The sequence below is a fragment of the Ambystoma mexicanum genome, chromosome 10 (genome assembly GCF_040938575.1).
Source record: "Ambystoma mexicanum isolate Mex_15411 chromosome 10, UKY_AmexF1_1, whole genome shotgun sequence".
NCBI lineage: Eukaryota > Metazoa > Chordata > Amphibia > Caudata > Ambystomatidae > Ambystoma > Ambystoma mexicanum.
Window position 1 is genome coordinate 151,567,592 of NC_090932.1, and position 22,524 is coordinate 151,590,115.

Below are 22,524 nucleotides of genomic sequence, written 5' to 3' on the forward strand. Positions count from 1 at the left end.
TGCCGACTACACTCTACAAACTATTATGCCTTACCTGATGCCACCTGATATGCACTAGCCCTATGCATAACAACCACTGTACCTAGCCTTATGTGTTACCTGTTACCAGCCATTGTGCCCCACCTGCGTAATGCTACTGTTACTTGGCGCTAGCTGTTGCACTCTACGTTGAAAGATAAGCTGCAAGTCCTCACCCCATCCACCCATTACATCAACAACTTAGACCTAGCTGTATCTTGTATTGTTTTACCTGGATGTGGTTGAAATTCGAACTTAGTTATACTGCATTTTGCATTGTCTTACCTGGATGTGTCTGAAACTCGAATTTAGCTATGCTGCATTTTGCATTGTCTTACCTGGATGTGTCTGAAATTCGAATTTAGCTATGCTGCATTTTGTATTGTCCTACCCAATGTGCCTGTCATTCGCTATCATCGTCAATGCATTCTGTACGGCATAGTCCATAGAGCCTATTGACCCTGCCGACTGCACTCTCGCTACCCACTTCAGTGACTGTCCCATTGGCCTGGCGCCTTACTCCACCCAATTCTGGTATCATGCTACCACGCCTACCTGCCCAAAACTGCCTTCTCCTACTACTAAAAGCTCTCTTCACATTGTGGCTATCCACCTGCCCACCTTATTTATCACCCCTGAGCACACTGGCACCCATCACTCTGCACTTTGCAACTATGGCCCCTACCTGCAGACTTGCTAATACCTGCTCTAGCATCGCTCCCCATCCTAATATCTACCTTAACGCACCGGCCCTATGGCTCGACCATTTTGCTAAAAAACCTACACCTAATCAACCTTGCACCACCGCCTTAAGAAATCTAAAACTAGGTTCTAGACTCATGGGCAAGAAGGGTCATCCTATGTACCCTAACGTATCTTTGCAAACCATGAAGCCCAGCTCGTCCCCACAAACCCTCACCCCACCTATGCCCCAAGGCCATCAGACAAACCCTGCTGCCTCAGGCAACAACAGTCTGATTAAGGCAAAGCCTAGCAACACTGGCCCATTCAAGGCCGCCATGATTAACGCACAGTCCCTAGCAGCCCACGCCCTGGACATTGCAGATCTCATCAAGACTCAGGAGCTTGACTTCATCGCCATCTCTGAGACCTGGCTGCACCCTGCCTCCGGCCCAGCTCTTTCACTAGCTATCCCACCAAATTATTCCATTACCAGATGCGATTGTACCTCCAAAGGTGGAGGTGTTGCTTTCATATACAAAAACTCACTAGAACTTAGAACTCTACCGAGTACTAAGTTGGAAACCGCAGAGCTACTCGCAGTCAAACTCACTTTATCAGCCAACCAAATGGCCACTATCCACTTACTCTACAGACCACCTGGTCCTCCCACATCCTTCGTGGAGGACATCACCGCTCTAGTACTTGATTAAGCTAAAACGAACTCTCAAATTATTATCCTTGGTGATCTCAATCTAGGTTACCAAGACCCCAATGACCCGCTGCACTCGATCTTGCTAACACCTTAACAGATCTAGGTTTCTCCCACCACATACAAGAACCCATCCACAACAAAGGGTGAGCCTTAGACTGGCTCAGTGACACCAACTGCAACATCCACCTACTCTCCAGCGCTCCTTGCATTTGGTCGGACCATCACATTATCACCTTCAGCATTGAAGCAGCCACACCACCAGCGCCTCCTGTCACCCCAGCCATCCTCACCAGAAACAAAAAGAACATAACTACTGAAAAGCTACTCCCTCTCATCCTCCCTACACTCAATAATGCCTCTGACTCCTGCTCTGACCCCGCCATCCTAGCCAACATTTACAACCAGTCAGTTCTCACAGCCATAAACTCCATCGCCCCACTCAAACTCAGGAGACCCAAACAACACCCGCACCTTAACTCGTGGTTCACACCGCAGCTCAGAGTGCTACGCAAAGAGAAACGTAATGCAGAGGCACGTTGGAAAAGTCACCCTTCTGACACACACAAGGAAAGCCTCCTATTAGCCACCCTTATTTACAAAGAAGCTCTTCTACAGGCCAAAAAAGACGCCTACAATAACCGTACCGCATCTGCACAATCAAATACCAAGGAATTATTCAAAATCCTTAAGGAACTAGAGTCACCTGTAGCCTCCCCAGACTCCTGTCACAAAGATAGCAACTGGTGCACTTGCATCCAGTCAGCACTCCTGGGCAAAATTGCCACCCTTCAAACTAAAATTAGCAATAAACAAAAGTCATTTCCAGTCGGACCAACCACTGCTCACAGCCACACTTAGCTCCCAACACCAAGCTAACCTATCCATTAAACCATTCACCTTCTCCCCTCTCACCATCCCTGAAGTAGAAGGAATCATAAACAACCTCAAACCGTCCAATTGCCAAGGAGACCCCTGCCCAGCTCCTATCATTAAGGAAGCCTCGCACCACCTTGCCCCGTTCATCACATCTTTCATAAACGCCTCCTTCAAAACGGACATAGTCCCTGACAACCTTAAGGATGCGTGGGTAATCCCACTACTTAAAAAACCTTCCCTTGACCCCAACATCCCAACTAACTTCAGACCCATCACCACGGTCCCGTTCCTGCTTAAGATTCTTGATCGCGCAGCCTACCTGCAGATCCAAAACTACCTCAAATCCAACAAACTCCTGGGGCTAAGACAATCAGGCTTCCGCCCTAAACACGACACCAAATCAGCCCTGATTGATCTGAAAACCCAGATGGAGAGACTAAAGGACAACGGGAAGCTGGCTCTACTCCTCCTCCTCTACCTTTCTGCAGCATTTGATTTGGTCAACCACCAAATACTCTGCCAACATCTCAAGTCTGCTGCATACTTTTCTGACTCTGCCAATGCCTGGATCCATTCGTTCCTAAGTAACAGATATATGCAGGTATTTTCACCTTCAGCATGGGCAGACCCCTCTCCCATTCTCTGCGGCATCCCCCAAGGCTCTTGTGTGTCGCCCACACTGTACAATGTATTCACTAAGCCCCTCTTCGATGTGCTTGACTATCTGGGTGTATCTTACACTAACTACGCGGATGACATCCAGCTACTCATCCCCATCACTGGTGACTACACAGCCGACACCAAAGCTTTGAATGATGTCTATTTGGTCATCCAGGCCTGGATGGCTCAACATAACTATGCCTCAACGATGATAAGACGGAGCTTCTACAACTAGGATCCACTTATCGTCTCAACGAACTAAACCAAGCCTATAAATCCTTCACTATTGACGGCAACGTCATCAAGGTCTCCAAAGACACCAAAACATTAGGCGTCTATTTAGACTCCACCTTATCCCTGAACAGACAAACAAATGATGTTAGGTCGGCCTACACATGCAAACTTATCACCGCCTGCAGACCATTTCTGAACACTCACAATTGCACTACACTAGCTAGAACTCTTATCATGTCCAAAATAGACTAGTGTAGTGCCCTCTATCTAGGGACTAGCCAGTCTAACCTTAATAAACTACAAACTATTCAAAATAATGCCATAAGGGCAGCCCTCAATATTCCCAGACGGTCCCATATCTCCACTTTCAGATCTGACCTTCGCTGGCTCCCGGTCAAACGCAGAATTGCCTTGAAAACGCTAGCCTTGACACACAAATGCCAGAACAACGATGCCCCACCCTACCTCTCATCGCGTCTTGCACTTCACCCCCCCCCACCCTCCCGTCCTATCAGATCAGCCCAAATTCACAGCCTAATTCTGCCCAGATTCAAACTCCAAAAAGCGGGTGGCGTGAGCTTCCCCGTCCTAGCTTCCAAACTGTGGAACATTCTGCCAAACCACATAAGAACTGAACCGTCCTTTCTAATGTTCAAAAACAAAGCCAAAGCTTGGCTGTTCACCCAGAAAGCATAAGGTCCCACGCTAGCCGGTTCCTTATCTGTATATATCTCATTTGTGTATATATGTATGTATGTATATATGCCACACTGTATCGTTCTTAATTTGTAGCCTGCTCTTATGCACTACCTGTAAATCTCGCCCTGTTTATATTGCTGTAACCTGTACTCAAGATTATGCGCCCGGTTGCCCACGGGCCTGGTGCGCTTTACAAATCAAACTTCAAACTTCAAATATATGATCAAATGGGCGCAGGATGTTGGGACGGACATGGAGGAACAGGAATGGGTTAAGCTGTGGTCTCAGATCCCGAAACTTGCAAGATCCATTCAAATTCGGGAGATCTGACTGAAACTGATGTTGAGATGGCACCTAACCCCACTCAGGTTAAATAAAATATACCCTACTGTATCATGGTTCTGTTGGAGGGAGTGTGGCGCAGTGGGCTCCTGGTCTCATATTTGGTGGGAGTGCCCAAAAATGGATCCCTTTTGGTCTCCGGTCCAGCGGGCGATCGCCCAGGTGTTGGAGGTCGAGCAGGGCCGTAACAGAGGGCGGGTCTTATTAGGCCTTAATGGGATTCTGACAACCTTGCCTACTAGAGCGGACCGCAAACTTTATGGGATAATGATGTTGGCGGCTGCATTGGTCCTGGCCCGGAAGTGGAAGTCGAAGGACCATCCACAGGAACATGAGTGGGTGGTGAGGCTGTGGTCATTGGTGGCCATGGAGTGGCTCACCTACTCGATCCAGGGTATCCACTTGCGGTTCATGTCGGACTGGGCCAACTTGTTGTCATATCTAAAAGCGGGAGCCCGCCGTGCCTGGTGCCCCAAGGCCATGGAACTACTGGGCAGAATTCGTCAACAGGACGAATCGGACCTGTGAAGACTTGTGAGTGTTAGCGCACCTATCCTTTTGGGAGGCCATTTTAAGACACTGGTTCAAAGATCTACCCGGGATACCGAGCCGAATTAAAATGCATTACGTTTCTAATTCAAATGTCGAAGTTATGCTTTCAGCTGACCTCTTGGATCTGGGAGGGGGGTGGGGAAGAAGGGGGGGTGGGAAGGGAGGGAGGGTTGCAGGGGGAGTTTTTTTTTTTATGTACTTGTTTCACTGAAAACTGTTAATAAAAACGTATTGGAAAAAAAAAGGTTCCAGGATTCCATGAGCGGAACATTCCACACTAGCAACATTTGGAGTTCATCTTCAATGTAGAAGTACGCCCCAAAAATGAATATGTATATATCGTGTATCAGGGGGAGGACAGGGGCACTGAGACTTTGATGTAAACCGAACTGAAGGTGCCAACATCAGTTCCCTTGCTCTTTATCCCGCTCAGTCCTACTAACTTACATCCCACGCATACCCACTAGCCTTACAGAGCCACCAGAGCGCCAAGGGTGACCGTGCTCGGTATAAGAACCTTTCACATAACTGAACATAAAGCATTTGGCAGAATCTCCAAAGTTCATGAAGTGACTGCACCTTTTTATCATTGATGTGTATAAACAATTGAGATGAGCCTCTTCTATAGACAACTTGAAGGGATTCATGGTAAAGCTCACACAAACCCATAAGTTGGTAGGAACAGATTGCCCTTTTGCTAAGGGCGTATACTCCTATAAAGTGCACATTTTGAAAAAGTACATGGTATGGTCAAATAATTGAGCCCTGCAGCGCCTAATCTACTGAGGGAAGAGTTGGCTTGCAAATGATCTACAGGCACCATGGTCTGGGTATCTTGAACTATGTGAGAGATTGTTCACAAGGGCTTATCATTGCAAGTTGTTATTTTAATTAAGTTTGTTTTTAACATTTTTATGCTTGTGTACATTTCAATTGTTTGCTCAAATCTGTTGCAGCTGCAATAGACAATACAAGTGTGCACTAGAAGTTGAATATCCTGAGGAGCTTGAACATACAATAGGTATATACACTTTGACTAACTCCATATAAGTGAACTGAAGATGAGTTGCCATGTGGCAGGAATATGAGTTTGAAGGCGGCTTGTTGCTGGACTAGGAGGTGTGAATGATTGGAAAAGGTACCACTGCTTGGAAATATAAGTGTAAAAAGAAGCAGTTAAGATTTGTGAATATTGATCATCTTCTTGCCTTTTTAGTGTGACTCCGGTCAGAAATTGTATAATTTACTTCGAAACACCTTCTTAAGGCCATTGTTATTAAAGCAGGCATACTACTCGGGAATAGTGGCTGTGTCTCAATGCTTAAGCTTCATTGCACAAAACCGCATGGTACACTGGGAGGTACTAACCCAGAGGCAAGCGTGAAGCAAGCTTTTTAGTGCATGCTCAGGCTCATTATTGCCAGTGTAGCCCCTGAAACAGGGGTGTTAAACTAGGAGTATCCCAATGGTCAGCTGCATATGCTGCTTGTCTCTGGGATATTAATAGCAAGAGTTATGGGAGAAGGTATCCAAAGGAGGAGGCAGGGCTGCTGTTTGCAACACCAGTGTGAGGTGTTGAAGGGAAATTGACAGAAGCAAAAGGATGGCTGCGTGCAAGCAGAGAGGGAGTAGTGGGTTGGTGGTGAGAGTCGTCCTGCAGCCGGGAGCAAGAGGTAATTGCATGAATGCAGGGGCCGAAAGAAATATTTAGTGGCACTGCTGAGAAGGAGCCTTTCATTTTGGAGACACAGAAGTCTGCATCCAGTTACCAGCTGCATCCAGCTATATTGGAACCGTTGTGCAGTGCGAGCCGGCAGAAACTCTTACCTACGAGCCGTTCGCTTCCTGGAGGAGGCGGAGTCATCAGCGATCACGTGACTGCTCATGTGACCCAATGGCAGTACTTAGAGACTGCCTAACCACCCTTGCTGCGTAAGCCCTGGTGGCAGAAGGGCTGGTGCTGTTAGGCTGATTGGCAAGGAATATAACGCTGTTGTACTGCTAATACAGCTTTACGTGTAAGAGCCTGCACCAAACATCATAAAGTGGAGACTGCGGCCCACGGGCCTTTGATCCACACATTCCACGTTATCGGGTGCGGAACCGAAAGGATTCTGCTAGCTATATTCGTGCACATTTGCATTTAATAGCCAGAGAGGAGCTGCACGACGATGGGCTGTCTCAAAAGTGACACCTCGGACATGGGGCCGGCAGAAAGAATGAAAACCAGACATCAGGTAAGACAGCGCACAGCCTCCTATCCGGCTCTTGCCGAGGGCCTGTCACCAGCCAGGGGAGGCTCTAACAAAGGCTTACTGCCTTTGAAACAAAGCCGCCTTGCCTTGTTGTTAAAAACCCAGGAAAAGGGATCACCCTCAGTATCTATGACAGATGTGGAAGAAAGTCCATCCACAGACCCACCAGGCAGGTGGGATGACCCAGAAGTAACAATCATACAGGTCTGGAAAAACCATATCCGTGGCTGCCACAACCCAGGGAGATACAAGCCCGAATAGCCCACAGACGGAGGGAAGCCTGAACACGGCTGAGCCTCCTAGTCTAAGTTTGGTAAGCGAGACAAGCAAATGCCTCTCGCCGGAGCTACACTTGGAGACTCCGATTATTGAATTTCCAACTAAAGAGGCCCCGTCAGTCAAGGATCCACTCGTGGTCTCTGAAATGCCGAGTGACCCAGCATTGTCAGATGAATCCCACATACAAGAAAAGGGAACGAGGGATAATCGCAATATTGACACTGTTCAGAAGGGCTTGGTAAAAGAAGCATCAACCATAGTGAAAGCCCCCCAAGATAAATCCATCAGCCCGGCAGGACACCTGCATCCACAAGTGGGGCCGAAGAAGCCGGAGGAAAATCATGTTGGGAGTTTTACACTGGTACCGGGGGCCCGGCCGAGCTATTCAGGTACTCCCGACATCTTTAGTAATACAGAGCTACATGGGGCCTACAGTAGGGAGAGGGGGAGCGGGTCCCAGCTGGACGCTGGCCCTCAAATCGGCGTCAGCGACAAGGCGCATGAAACTCCCAGTAACTCGAGCCTTGCCTCCAAACTAATTCAGGACATCTCAAACCTTATTGGAAAAATAGTAAGGAAAAAAAGGAGAAGTTTCTCTTTTATTAAGGACAAATTGGCTACGCTTAATGACGAGGATGACCCAATGGACGAACTGGAACAATCCCCTCACGATTATGGGGCAACGGATATCAAAACCCTGGCCTGAGACAGATGGATCAAGGAGATCAACTCCCCCAGAGGGCCCCCCAGAAGACCAAGACAGTGGAGATAGATGACATCTCCCTGGGGAAAATAAGTGAGATGTGCTGTAAGGGGAAGATGGACGATCTTACACACACTCAGAGTGTGGTGATGGCAGCATTAAATATCACACTTGCCCCATTCCTGAAACTTTACGAATCCATGAATGAAATTTTGCAGTCACTCCATACCCACATCTTGAAAACTGAGGAGGGAATGTGTGAAATAGTGTGTTTCATGAAACATTTGGACGAGAGACTTCAGAAGGAGTCAGATTTATCACATCAATGGCAAAATCGCCTATGTGACCTGGCGCATCAAGAAACACATGACAAGCAACTTCTGATGGAAGCCATCCTGGAGGATCATAAATGGATAAGAAAGCTGAATCAGCAAGCCTCCCGGACGATCGATCTAAAACAACATCCCATAAGAGGACAAGAGGAGGATGACCGGAGAAGAAATCAGCCTGAAGCGGATAAACCAAAGTCAAGAGCTGGTGGCCCCCTAATACTAGGAAAGGGCTTAAAGACATCTGGACCCATTATCTCAGACTGTCTACTGATTGAGGACGAAGATGAGATAAAAGAGAGCTACACGATTATTAAGGAAGTAGTACAGCAGCAGGAAAAAAAGAACGTCAGCCCAGAAGACCCCCACAAAAAGAATCTAAAGGGCTAAACCATAAGAAAACTAAAAAACAGTCATCCTAGCGGAAAGCAAACGGCTCGAGAGCGTTTCTAAGAAATATCAATCTGCCTACAGAGGTGGGTGAAGAACCGTGGCCTAAGAAACCGAGGAGAGAATTAAACCTGGCAAGTGCATTAAAAAAGAATGCCATCCAAACTGAGGACCAGGACAAACAGAATGAAAAGGGCATGGAGACAAGTGGCTGCCTGAGTGACCTTATTGAAATCGCTCAAGAAAACAAAGAGAATGAATGATGGGACAACATTCTTATCTGAGTGGCAAGCAATAGATAAGCAGTTAGATTGTGCTCCAACAGTGAAAAAAAGAAGCGCAGAGGGAGGCCGATACAAACAAAAACTTGAGGAAAAACCAGCGGAAAATGAAGCGAGTACAATGGGAAAGGACCGCTCACGTCATCCGAAAAAAGATTAACGCGAGAATGATTAAAGGAGCGGAGGGGATAGGCACCGAGAAAACACAGCCCAAAGGAGATCTACGTCGCGAGATACCCCGCAAAAAGATCTTAGAGGGAAAAAGAACACTACCAAGAACCAAGACCCTTGACCAACCTCTACGGAGGGCAGAAGGAACACTCAAAGGAGTCGAGGAGATTACCATCGAGGAAGTATACCCAAAGGGAGATCAAAATCAAAAGACTACTTGTCAAGAGAGGATTGGAAAAAACAAACAGATAAGAAATCAAAGTATAGAACAACTTCCACGGATGATAGAAGAAGATCTATTAGTCCTACGAAGTCCCATGATTTCCTAAAACAGCTAGAAGCCAGACAAAGACTAAGAACCCAGAAGAGTGGTGGTAATCCACCGAACCCGAAAGGGCCAGAGAACTCAAGACAAAGGAACCCAGAAAAAAAACAGCAAGTGAGGAGCAGGGACGACAAGGGTCTGGCCGGCTCCCACCATATACTAAAAATGGAACGGATATGGAGGGATAAACGAAGGATGGTTTTGAATAGGAAAAACCTGATGGCAATCTTTAATGACCTACCACATTCCTCAAAAATCATCAGTGATGATGTAGTGATTGTAGAATTCACTGATGAACAAAAGCCCGACGTAATTGTATTACATCTAAGGACAAGCAAACTTAAAGAAAGATTGTGGGGCGCAAGAAGCAAATTGGAGGCATGGGGATACAAACTTACTGATCCCGAGAGGAAAAGGGACTGGCGAGATGCAAAGGCACCAAGATCAGTAGAAGAGAGGGCAGAATTAACAAGGGAAAAAACAGCAAGGAAACCCACTAAGACCCGACTGGATGAAAGGCCAAACCAAAAGTCAAAAACCGAGCAAAATCAAGAGGACACAGAAGATCGCAGCTTGGGGCAAGTAAACAAACCAAAAAGTGATCGGCGAATGACAGACACTGAGTTAACAAAGATGAGATACGCGATTGACAACTCAAGTAAGAAGTCAAAAGGGGATGGAGGCAGGGAGAAAACACAGAAAAAAGAGGAAAAGCGACCACGCATCCCAAGATTGGAAAAAAGGAGACAATAGATTGCCCCTAGCAGAGAGGGGAACAAACCTCTCCTGGCCTCATGGAATACTCAGGCGTTTGGCCATCTTTATGCGGGAGAGAGTAACTTTCTAGGAAAATATGAACTAATATGCCTACAGGAGACATGGATTAGAACAACACCCATATGTGAAGGATACCAGGTCTATATAAATCCGGCCCAGAAAGGACCTCTAGGAAGACCACGTGCGGGGCTTATAACCCTGTTAAAAGATGACTCCCAATTTCAAGTCCTAAAACATCGGACACCAAACCCTCTTGTACAGATCACAACAATAGTGAAAAACAGAGGACGGCATGAAAAGAGACTCCTTCTAATTAATACATACTGGAATACCCACGAGTTAGAAACAGGAAAATACTTAGCAGATATCATGTTGGCCATTGATGCCTCAATGGTAGAGGATGAGGCACAATTAATCATTATATGTGGCGATCTGAACATTAAATTGTTGGATAAAAATGGCCTCTTGAAAAGGAGAGCTACTCTTGCATCGAACGAAAAGCGTTGGCTTGATGAAATGGTCCCCAGAGAGATGTCGATGCTGAATGGCCAAACAAAAGGTGACCTCCCAGGGGCCGACACCTGGTCTGTGAATCTAGCAAGTGCCTGTCTGGATTATTGCTTCGTTGCCAGAAATACCCTGCCATGGATCAATTCCTTGAAAGTAATCCCTCAGAGTGCTAGTGACCAAGCACTATTAGAGATAGAACTCCTTTGGAAGACAGATGAGTTGACCTATTGTAATGTACCTGAAATGGAAGTAACAGGGGGAAGGAACAGGTTAAGATTAAAAGCACGAGACATTCCCGAACTGGCAGAGCGACTCACCCATAAATTCAAAGAGAATCATGAAACTGCAGAATATGGCTGGCTACTGAAGGAGTTCGAAGTCAAGAATGGGATAAAAAAGAATAAAGACCTGGTAAGGAAACACGCATACAATAAATCTTTGGTGGAAAGACGAAGGGAATATCGCACAGCACTTAGACGACTTCAGAAAGGCACCAACCCTAACAAAGAGGAACTTATAAGACATTGTAAACAGTCCTATAAGAACTGGCTAAAATCCTCAAGAGTATGGAGAGCACAGGGAGATGCGGAAAAAATGATGGCAGCAATAAGCACTGCCAACACAAGGTCTCTATGGGAGATAATTAATAATGGTGAAGATCTTCAGACAGCCTTAACATCAAGCAACGTATCAAAGGAGCACTGGGTAAAATCCTATCTGGACCTCTTCCAAGAGAAAGAAGCAATGAATAGTAGGCAAAAATCTGGAATAGAGTGGTCGATCAATATTGATAGAGAAGACATACTATCAAGGATACAAAAGCTGAGCTCATCAAGAGCCGCCGGCCCGGACGGCATCTCGAATAGTATGTTGAAGGAACATAAGGAAGAGTGGGCAGATTTTATTCTGGTATTATTCCAGCGGATACTAAGAACAAGAACTACCCCACAGACCTGGAAAGAGGCCCTAATCGTGCCAATATACGAAAAAGGAGACCGTAACAACCCAAGGAATTATAGACCTATTGCTCTCCTCGACTCCATAGGAAAACTGTTTTGCTCAATCTTGTTGAGAGACCTAAAGAAGTGGGCAATAAGATCGGGAATCCTAGATAAGAGACAAACAGCCTTCATGAGTGGTGTAGGAACATCTCTGAATCTATTCATTCTGAACATGCTAAAACTGCGGGCATTGAAGCAAAAAAGGAATATATACCTGGGTTTCATCGATCTCGAACAGGCCTTTGATGGGATCTGTCGAGAACAACTGTGGACCAAACTGAAAAAATTGAATTGCCCGGAAGATCTGCTTGAGGCCATCTAAGAACTATACACCAACACCTCGGTCCAAATATTGGTCTCTAAAGGTGGCGATCTGACAGAAAAAATCTTGACGTCAAAAGGCATTAAGCAAGGCTGTGCCCTGGCTCCTTTTCTGTTCGTCCTGTATTTAGCAGATATGAAGGAATCCCAGGATCAAATACGAGCATTCCCTCCAGCATTTCAGGATGAGGAACTCTCATGGATCTTGTATGCTGACGATGTCGTGTTTGTTGATCAAACTCCTATAGGACTCCAAAGACGCATGGCGGCATTTAAAAACTATTTAGGCAAAAACCATCTTAAGATCAACGTGAAAAAATCTATGATCCTAATAATGCAGTCGGCTCGAGGTCCTAAATCAATATCAAAAAAAGGATCACCTGGTCACTGGACAATCAACCGCTGGAAATAGTGGAGTCAACAGTCTACTTAGGAGTCCTAATCAACAAAAATATCAATGAGATGGCACAACAGAATTTTATTAAAGAAAAGTTAATAAAACTATCGCATCAAGCCCGTTCCTCGCATCGACGCTACGGAGCCTTTTCTATGATGCCACTGATTCTATTCTACAAGCAAAAGGTTGTGGCGATCTTGACCTATGGGGCTGAATCTCTGCTAAATCTTCATTGAAGACATGGGGCTAGCTTGAGGCACTCTTCTGGAGAAGGGTGCATAGGCACCCTAATTGCCTCCCAGTGTCTACAATCAGGCACGAATTGAGACTACAATCGATGGAGTCGATAGTGTTGTGGAAGACACTCTCGTTATTTCGGAAGTGCGTTCTAGATAAACCTCCTATCCAGTTTGAACTATTGGCAAATAAAGAGGCAAGGAATCCAGATCCTAACCTTAGTACTTGGAAACAGAATTGCCTAGAAATCATGGAGTTTCACAATATCAACCCCGATATGCTGAAAGAAAACCCGGACAAAGCAAAGAAAAGACTATGGGAAAAGGATTGGTAACTAACGGACAATCTAAAGAGGCAGAATACAAACTGTCATAATATCATTTGGAAACGAAAGGCACTGAATGACCCCTCGCCATATTTGCGAAGGTTCCCATCTTCGAAATATAGGGATTTTTTGATGAGATGTAGGCTAAACATCCTGCCATCCAGGGAGATCCAATACCTAAGGAAACAGATACCAGTGGAAGAGGCCAGTTGTCGATTCTGTAATGATGCGACGATTTATTCTTCTATTAAGGCTGGACCAACTGCCTATCCTGTTGGTCACGGGCAGAAGATTGCAGTTGCCAGTGGAACAACGCACCTGTCGGTTGTGTAAAGGAAGCAAGGCATTAGAGTCAGCAAGACATGTTTTGACAGAATGTGGCACTATTATCAATGTAATCCAATGTCATCTGGGGAAGTTCTCCCATAATCTAGCATCAATCGGAACGTCATTATTCTGGCATCACTGCATGAATTCTGAGAGTATGTGAGTAATGTTAGCTCTCTTCAACATCTGGACTAGGATAGAAGAAATATTGAACATTCAGATCTGAAATTAGTACTCGTATCCTAAAACAGTCCCTGCCCCTGCCTTGGGAAGAGGTAATCGGCTGTGCTGTGAGTGCCCTTGGTACTGTAGTTATGAGAAATGAACTAAGTATAGTTTACCGCCTTGAATTTCTGCCCGTATATTATAGTGGGCATTGGGGGTGTTATTGTGTAAATTTGTACTGTCTCTTTCCTTCTACTTTTCTTTTTTTTTACATGCTACTTGAGCTTTTAGATTGATTTTATATGTGTAAATGGTTCATTATTTATCATATTTACCATATTGTTATATTGTTATTACTCTGTTCACTGTTTAGTTTATATATGTGTTTAGTTATCAATATGTGTAAAGTTTATTAAATAGACTGTATCACATTAATTAATTAAATAAATAAAGTAATGATGCAGAGAAGATGGAATCAATAAAACATTGGACGCTAGCCTGTCCCGCCCTAAACACCCAAAGGAACTCTTATTTAGGAGAATGGGTGGTCAATATAAGCACATCAACCGACGATGAATATTGGGAACGAATATTGACGGTGCTAAAAATTGGCCCCACCCTGGAAGCCCTAAGATTTATAGAATCGATATTAAATGGACTAAAATCGGGCTCAGCTGAACTCCGTGGGGGGGGGGGTGAAGATACAGAAGGAGGGAGGGAAATGGGAAATTAAACTGACTGAATTGATATGTTAAAGGTTGATAATTATTTAACCAATAAAACGAAAAAAAGAAATACAAATATAGAGTAGCACATCGGTTAATAGAGGCTGCAGATTCAGGGTGCATAAGCTGCGTTACACATTGCACAATCTGCAGGCTCTACTATTTTTTTGAGCCTGCATATTTTCCAACGCAGTGCTCACAAAAGATTCCAGGGGTGCTAATATCTGTACTGCCTTGTACGCAGGATTGATACGTCACTGGTAACAATGTACGCGTGAACCTGGTGTTCCAGGAGAACTAAATAATTGTTGTATTCACAGAACGCCACCCGCGAACCTGGAAAACTGAACAAACTAGTGGTTCTGATGTATTGTGATAGCCTTCAAGTAATCTTAAAAACAATCGCAGGAGTGTTTGAAAATCGTGCCCTGAAATGTGAATAATGAAAGATGAAGTCTTACTGGTTTTGATTCATTATTTAGATGTTTCTTCTTTTCAAATTCCCGGCGTATTTACTGTCCTAGCCAAATTATCTAGGAGTCTGCCGTGCTTAAGGAATATTTTAGGTAAAAAGTGGGTAGATTGCAGTAAGACTTTGAAGGGCATCAAGAAATGGGATGCCAGCTCATGTTTCTCAGATGTTTTTCAAGGAGTAGGGTACAAGAAACATTGATCATACATGTGTTGACATAAACGTATTTGTTGACAGTTATGAATGACAAATTACATTTCGAATATTGTGCTTTGGTTATTTCCTGCACCCAGAAACTGTTTATTTTAATGTCAGTGGTGAAATCTTTGGGTTGGAAATGATGTTAAAAATAATCTGCTTATGTTTTAATAGATCAAATTGTTGAAAAAGATGAAGGACCATACTACACACATCTGGGGTCCGGACCAACAGTTGCCTCAATCAGGGAACTTATGGAAGGCAGGTGAGTAAGAGACACCTCTTTTCAAAAATAAGGAGTTTTTTGTTTTTTTTAAGTAGATTAGAAAAGCAGCAAGCCAGAGCTCGGTAATGATACTTCTGCAGCCATCGTACTTTGTTACAAGAGGCATTGTGATGAATTCTGATACTTGCCTGAAGTAGCAAGTAGCGAGCCAAGGCTTCTTCTAAGCACTACAAGCCATGCATTGTTTAAAAAAAATTAATTAGCACATTTTACGAAAATAAATTCTTGAGAAATCCAACTAGATTGAGTAGCAATTTTATTATTACTTTTACTCTCATAGGTTATTGGTCACCAAAATATACAATAAATAACCTGCTGAATGTGTCCTTGCAAATCTAGTGTAAAAGACTGGAAGGATTTGTCATGATCACTGCTTCCAAAAGATCAGGACTTGCCCGACTCCCTTGGAAGCAGACCCATAACCCCGGTTCTGAGTGCCAGCCAGTCCCAATTGGGACCTTTTGGACCCTGTCCTGGCGCCAGTGGCACCAGGTTCATAAAGATGCCCAGTCCCAGCGCTGGAAGCGCCGGGCTCATAATGCTTGGGTGGATTTACCTGCAGCAGACCATGCTGCTTACTTACCTGCCAGTTGAACCCCTGATCCTCTTCTGTTTGGGACTAATTTTCCTGTTGGGTGGGGCAGGAGCCACTCCCTAGGTTCAGAACACTGGAACTCTTCTGGAAAGCAGGAACTCTTTTCTTACCTAGGCGTGGCTGTGGAAGGAGACACCTAAGCACTACAGGAGGCTATTTAAACCACACCCGATGGATGAATCTTGCTTTGCGTTATTCTTCATTCTCTGCAGCAGAACGCTCATCGTGTCTTCTGCTCCTGGGCCTAAGGGAACAAAGGCTTACCATCCTGGAATCCAGTCTTCAGCAGCACCTGTAAAGACAAAGAAAGAACAGGTTAGCACTACGGTCTTCAGTGGCAGCGCATCTCTTACCTGGTCCATCGGCTGTCACCAACGCCTCGCGCTGCATTCCGGCATCTGAAAGACAAAGGCTTACCTACTCTTCGCATGCTCCGGAGGTCTTCACACTGCATTCCGGCATCTGAAAGACAAAAGCTTACCAGCTTTTCGCACGCTCCGGAGGCCTTCGGCGCTGCATCCCGCATCTGAAAGACAAAAGAAGGTGCGTTTAAAGACATTGGGCAACTTTATTACTCACGTGCCATTACTCCTTCCCACGCCGAATCCAGTGGGTATTCCAGCACCTTTCAGCTTCTCTAAAGCTCCGAACTTGTACCTGCAAGATAAAAGGGACAGTTAGTGCGCATCGTGAAGCAGGCTACAAGCGCTTACTTACGTGCTTCCAGGCGCTTCTATTCCTCACGCGGGTTCGATCCTCAACTCTCATCAGCCCGCCATCCGCCATCGCCGGAACCCTGCAAAACAAGAGATATCATTACAAAAGACTTTTAAGACATTTGAAGTGCCCAGAACTTACCGTTCGTGCAGTTAACGACGGACAGCAGTCCTCTGAGGTCAAGAGGCCTGCACCCTTATCCAGTGAAGAAACTGGTTACGGCACCCTGCCCCGAGGCAGATGGAGAGCTCGGCGTTCACTTACCTAAGGTGAGGGTGTTAACCTTTGGGGTTCTTCAGGAGAAGAGAAAGGTAAGAGGAGAGAGGCACCCAATAACCCCAGTTCATTAATCCCATATTTTCTATCGGCAGACATCTTACTCTTCGAGTCAGACATACAGTGCACAGAGGTCCAGCCCAAAGAGCCAACCGTGTGTTACACATCACCTTTGAAGATACGGCATTCACCCAGTCAAGACCGGCGCCTCTGCGGGAATCAGGTGAGCGTTACAGGATTATAGGAAAAATGAGATGAAAGAAATTACCTGCATGAAGGGGCCAATTTAAATCCCCAACGAGAATTATAATGCAAAAATGCTCTATAAACCATTTTGGGGCTCACTCCAGTACATCAAGTACTCTAAAGGGTCTCTGTATTGTTTGTGCCTATTTGCAAGGCATAAAATAAGTAGTGTTGCATAGCAATTTGCTATGCAATTCTGTAGGTTTGCTCATTAAATTGACACGTGTGCAGCAAAGCTAGCTATTTAAGTTCCCCTGTTCAATGAAAGCATAGTTCACCCTAATCTCTTCTTGCCCTCAAGGCTCTCTCCACCCTCTTTTCTCTGTTCACTGCTAGTTCAAAGGTGCTAATGGACAGAGAGTGCAGCAGTACTCTTCTGCTCCACTCTGCCAATGACCTGTGTGGCGAGCGCTAGGCAAGATTGTGTTCTTCTTTTTCAAATAAATGCAAGCCAGAAGTAATCGGGATAATACTTGTATGAAGCTAACTATATCCTGTCTGACAGAGACCGGTTTGTGCCAACTTGATTTGGCAGTCATGAAATTCCATTCCTAAAAATGTTGTTACATAATGTATAATTACAGTATTGCTACTGTAAAACACTGCATTGTCTCCATGCTTTACATTAAAGGTTAGTGTATCTAAATTTCATAGTTTCAACTATATTTCATTTTGATGGAGGAAGATGCATCATATTGACACATGAACACTTTTGAAAATGTACATGATCCCACAGCCAAATACTTTTGATGGCAAACCCAGTTCTGTAACCTGCTGGTGGCATACATCTATTAAACTGATGCACCACCCATGAGCTGATCCCCAAACTCCTTGACATTCTGTCTGATCACTCTGCTGCTTTACTGTAATTGTAATTGTTTATTTTATTTATAGAGCACTTATGCACAGGTGAAGTGCTTCAAAGTGATTCAAGGTGTGAGGGGAACAGGAGATTCCAAAATCATTCTTAGGCCTTGAAATTTCCGAATGGTCATTGCAAAAATGACTAGCAAACTTGGCCTGGCGGCCTTACTACAAGTCCAGGTGTAAGAAAAAAGGAAGGCGTGAAGGGGGAGGAGAGGGAGAAGAACGTACAGTCCTTAAGCTACCGTACTCTGCCAGCAACGTTTCAAATAGTGCACGTGTGTGACAGATGGTAAGGCTATAAGGGGGGGAGAGGAGAAGGACATATAGAAACAAAAACTACCGTACTAAGCCTGGCAGACCAGGCCCAGTGCATTCTAGGTAACGTAAGTGGCAGACATGGAATGCAAGGAAGGGGGTGGGGAACAAGCGCGCCCAGTCCAAGGCCCTGGGTTAAGTGCAGAGAGGTTACCATTCTCAAGGAATGAGTAAAGAAGTGCAGAAGTGGTGGGTGGAGTGCAGATGCCTAGGGGTAAGTGCAAGGACTGGCGGGGGAGACTGAGACCTGTGTGGCTGTGGAGGTGCAGCAGGCAACCATTCAGCAAACTGAGCTGAGTTAGGGAGAGAGGGAAGAGGGCAGTAGGCAAGAATAGAGACCAGCTACCCTGAAGGTGAGATCGCTGCAAACTCAAATATTCCACCTAGTTTGCCCAGTTCTCTTCCTCTATGTGAATCCGCTCTTAGTTTTTTACTTTCTTTCCTATTACATAATGAATACACAAAGCTAACTAGATGTTTCTGCCAAGGAGTGATCAATAGTTCAATCCAGTCTGTACATCTACATATCTACTGCAATAACATACACTGTTGTAAGCCTCCTAAATTCGCTTTGCTCGGATTATGATTGCATTATGTATTAGCATCTGCGGAAGAGCTTGCCAAACTGTTTTCAGAGTCTTTTTTATTATATCTATTTATTTGTGCCGATCAATGCAGCTAACCTTTGATATTTTATGTACACGTTGTTGTCAACCATTGCCATGGGCCGAGTGCATTTCTCTTAGGTTGAATAGGTAAACTAAGTTACTTGAACTGCAGGTCTGGTGGAATTTTAAAGAAGCTGCAAGCCCCGACTCATCTCAATAATGTCTTACTTCAGCTGTACACACCTGCTGTATTGTTGCTCCTTTGGGCCAGATTCATGGAACGTTTTCCTATGGGATTGTCATGAATCAGGCCCTTTATGTCTTCGGTACAAATAACTTCTGGTGACATGAAACATATTGGTACAGCATTGCTAATCAAATGGACTTGTTTGCTAATTAACCTTTTAATTAGCAAACTCTGCTAATCAATTTTTTAAAACTAATTTATGCCTTATATTTGCCCAAGTTCATGATGTTAAAGGGAAATCCGAGCTGGCCACTAAGTGAATTGTAGGGTGTAGATATTGGGCCTCATTACATGTTTGCTGGTTCGGTTATAACGTGCCAGCAATTCTGTTTAACAGCATGCTACTACACTGGCAAAGTACAAGGTTGCCAGAAGAGCTGGAGGTAATTCCGGCACCCTACTGGCAAAAATAGCTGGTGTTACCAGCGCCAATATTACTGGTGCCGTTAATACCGGCAAATCTCCCCATGGAGTCCTATGTGACTCGATGGAATGGGTATTAAACACCACTTACCAGCACTAGTAATACAGTGGTAATTCCTGCCGGACCGAGTGCTGCTAACAGTGTTGCAGGTTGCTGGTAATACCGCCAGGATACCGGCAACCTCGTAATGAGGCCAATGATCGGTTTCGCCGTGAGGAAGAAGGGGTCTTTCCTGCCGTCAGTAATTTTTGTTTTTCCCCAGTACTCTCCTGTACTAAAATGTATGTGAGAGAAGCATCTGCTGTCATGGTATTCCTTTATATTCAGGGACGTTGAGTTTTGTATTTCTATTGTAAAAACAGAACTAAAAGTACAGCAATAAACTTAACACAAACAAGGCGGAATTTGCTACTCAAACCTGAGAGAACTGGAGAGGTTTGGTTGTCTACCTCCATTTAGCTTTAATAAAAAAAAGTCTTATTGTTAAAGAAAAAAACAGCTAGAGACTGAGTTGGTGTTGCGGAATGCAGGGAGCAAGACAGAGTACGAGAGAAAGGGTGTCGGTGGTTTGCAGGACACATAATCAACGAAGATAGCAAATTGAGCAGCCGCTGCAAAGATCTGCCTAACTTGCAGGTCACAGACCCATTTTTTTAGCATGAGAATTGGGTTTCAAAATACCTTGGACACTTTCAAAAGCTTGTATAGTGCCTATCTATTTGAATTACCTTTGCATCCATAATACAAATAACACACATGGTAACTGTGGAAACCAGTAAACATAGGTAAAAAAATAAATGAATGTATGCATAAATATTTTCTGTTTTCAGATTGTGTGTGTTACTTAATCTTCCTAAATCATTCTTCAATTCAAAATGTGTATTTGTATTTTATTTATTTGTAGAGCGCGAGCCAAGCCCTGAGGCAACTAGGCGCTAGTCTTGCATGTTACAACAAGTCATGGCAATACATAAAAAGTCAATACCCTTTCACATGATTCGGCGGGCTTAAATCTATTGCAATGTAGATAAAACACAGCACTTTATTTTGCTCTGTATTGGTGTCACTTGCTAAAAAAGAAAATGTTAACTAGAGGATTGACGTGAAGGGGTAGATAATTAGCTTGTTTAACCAACCCCATCTGAACTACTAGGAACTGAAAGAAGGGGCTCGGGAAAGTGATACTTGAATGAAGGGGAAGGCAATATGAGCAACATTTTATCTGAAGTGGGGACTTAAATAGCCAAGAGTGATAAACTACTGTGAAAGTAATTAGCAAACCTGTGATAGTCTATTGCAAATTTCATGCGCAATGTACTTCATTTATGCCTTGTGGTGTGCCCAAACTAGTACTGCATCTTGGTTCAGGGCAAGGCAAAGGAGAATTGTTATAGAGCCTGAATTTGGACCCCTAACAGGCTTGCTTTAGACCATTGCCCGTCGCATATGCCTTCATAAGGGGAGAAAATCGAGCCTTAGTGGATTCATCTTTGGACTCCAAAACCAGAATGAATCACCTGAAACACTGTTGGGGGGGGGGGGACAATCTTTTCTGAAGTCCTCTGCCTTAGAGGTGAAGACAGAATCTTCCAAGGAAGAGGACAGCTCTTCTCCCTAAACACCTCAGACACATTTGAGGTGACTCTGCTGTGGACCAAGGTCCCTCTGCGGCTGTGCACTGGGACCATTATCCTCCTCATTGAAGGCAAAGGGCCCCTTGTAGGTGCCAGAAAATATTCCTGAAGTAAAAGTGCAGACCACAAGGACTCCTCATCCCTAGAGCTCCTGAATTTGGCCTTGCAGCAACTTGGAAGCAGCTCTCTATCTTATTCACTGCATTGATCTCCCCGAACCGGCTTGAACGTGTGACACTCTTTGAGATGCTATAGGACCTGCAGTGCTGCTCTTGACACTCTTAAGAACTTCATACAACTTACCTGCTTCTTTTGTCTTGATGTCTACTGAACCCAGTGCATTGCATCACTGCCACAACTCAGTGCCAGTGCACAGATGTGGGGGTACCCAACTGGATGCATCCCAAGTGCTGACCCTGCCCAATACAAGTATTGTCTCGACCTACTGGATGCCAACGTATTGCCCATCTTGAACGCTGACCCAGCAGACTCATCGACCCATTGTTCCATCCCGACCCAACTGCTAACTTGAAATCTTGCAACCCAGCAACACGAACCATCTCGGTGGCAGACTACTCAATATACGACTCGAGGCTAATTCCCCACTGGAACAACATGACTGGACAGTCTCGACACTGACCTGACTGCCCAAAAGCAACAAAAAGCCTGGCTCGATACTGCTGAGCATCCGAAAATTGAAACAAAGGTGGTTGCTATGCTCCTGTCCCCCCTGATCTGCCTTAAAGGGCCCTCTAAACTTACAGGACTCCACTCTTTGCCTTTTCACAACAATTTCAAGTACGTTTGAAGTTTGCTGCTCAATTCATTTGCCTGTACCCCTGTCTGCACAGAGTGTCCCTTTATTCCAAAGACTGAATTCTGTGTTTACTCTGCAGTGGTGGGTATTTACTATTTTTTTTATTAGTTGTGTGCATTGTTAGTTATTATTAAAATTCCTATTTTTATAGATCCTCGGTCGGGGATTCTTTTATTTTGGTACCATCATACCATTGTTTTGCAACTGTATCCTTTGCCTCTTTTGTTAATGTGAGCCAAGGGCAGCAAACACTCTTCAGGATGGGTGTGAGCTGATGGTATCGGACCTTCCTCTTCAAGGAATGGCTCCTCCCGAACACTGAGGTTTACATACCCTGCACTCCCCACCATACCTGAAACTCTGTGATCTGCTCCCCACTGTCCCCTCCCCCGGTTGCTTTTAGAGCCCTTGCTGCCAATTGTACACCCCTGCCCTCCCCCGTTAGCTCCCAGCTCCCTTTTTTCCTCTGCTTTCCTCACTGTGTTCTTGCGCCTCACCCGTGATTGTAAAGCGCTCCATTGCTTCCC

At 44.8% G+C, this 22,524-nt stretch overlaps 1 protein-coding gene across 2 annotated transcripts in view; it reads left to right on the plus strand.

Moving 5' to 3' along the window:
- Positions 1–22,524, plus strand: part of TET3 (tet methylcytosine dioxygenase 3) — a 1,124,040-nt gene that overhangs the window by 454,150 nt on the left and 647,366 nt on the right. For both annotated transcript variants that reach the window (XM_069617646.1, XM_069617647.1), the window contains exon 4: positions 15,140–15,230. In XM_069617646.1, coding sequence (XP_069473747.1) covers positions 15,140–15,230 — 91 coding nt within the window. The remainder of the gene's footprint in view (positions 1–15,139; positions 15,231–22,524) is intronic.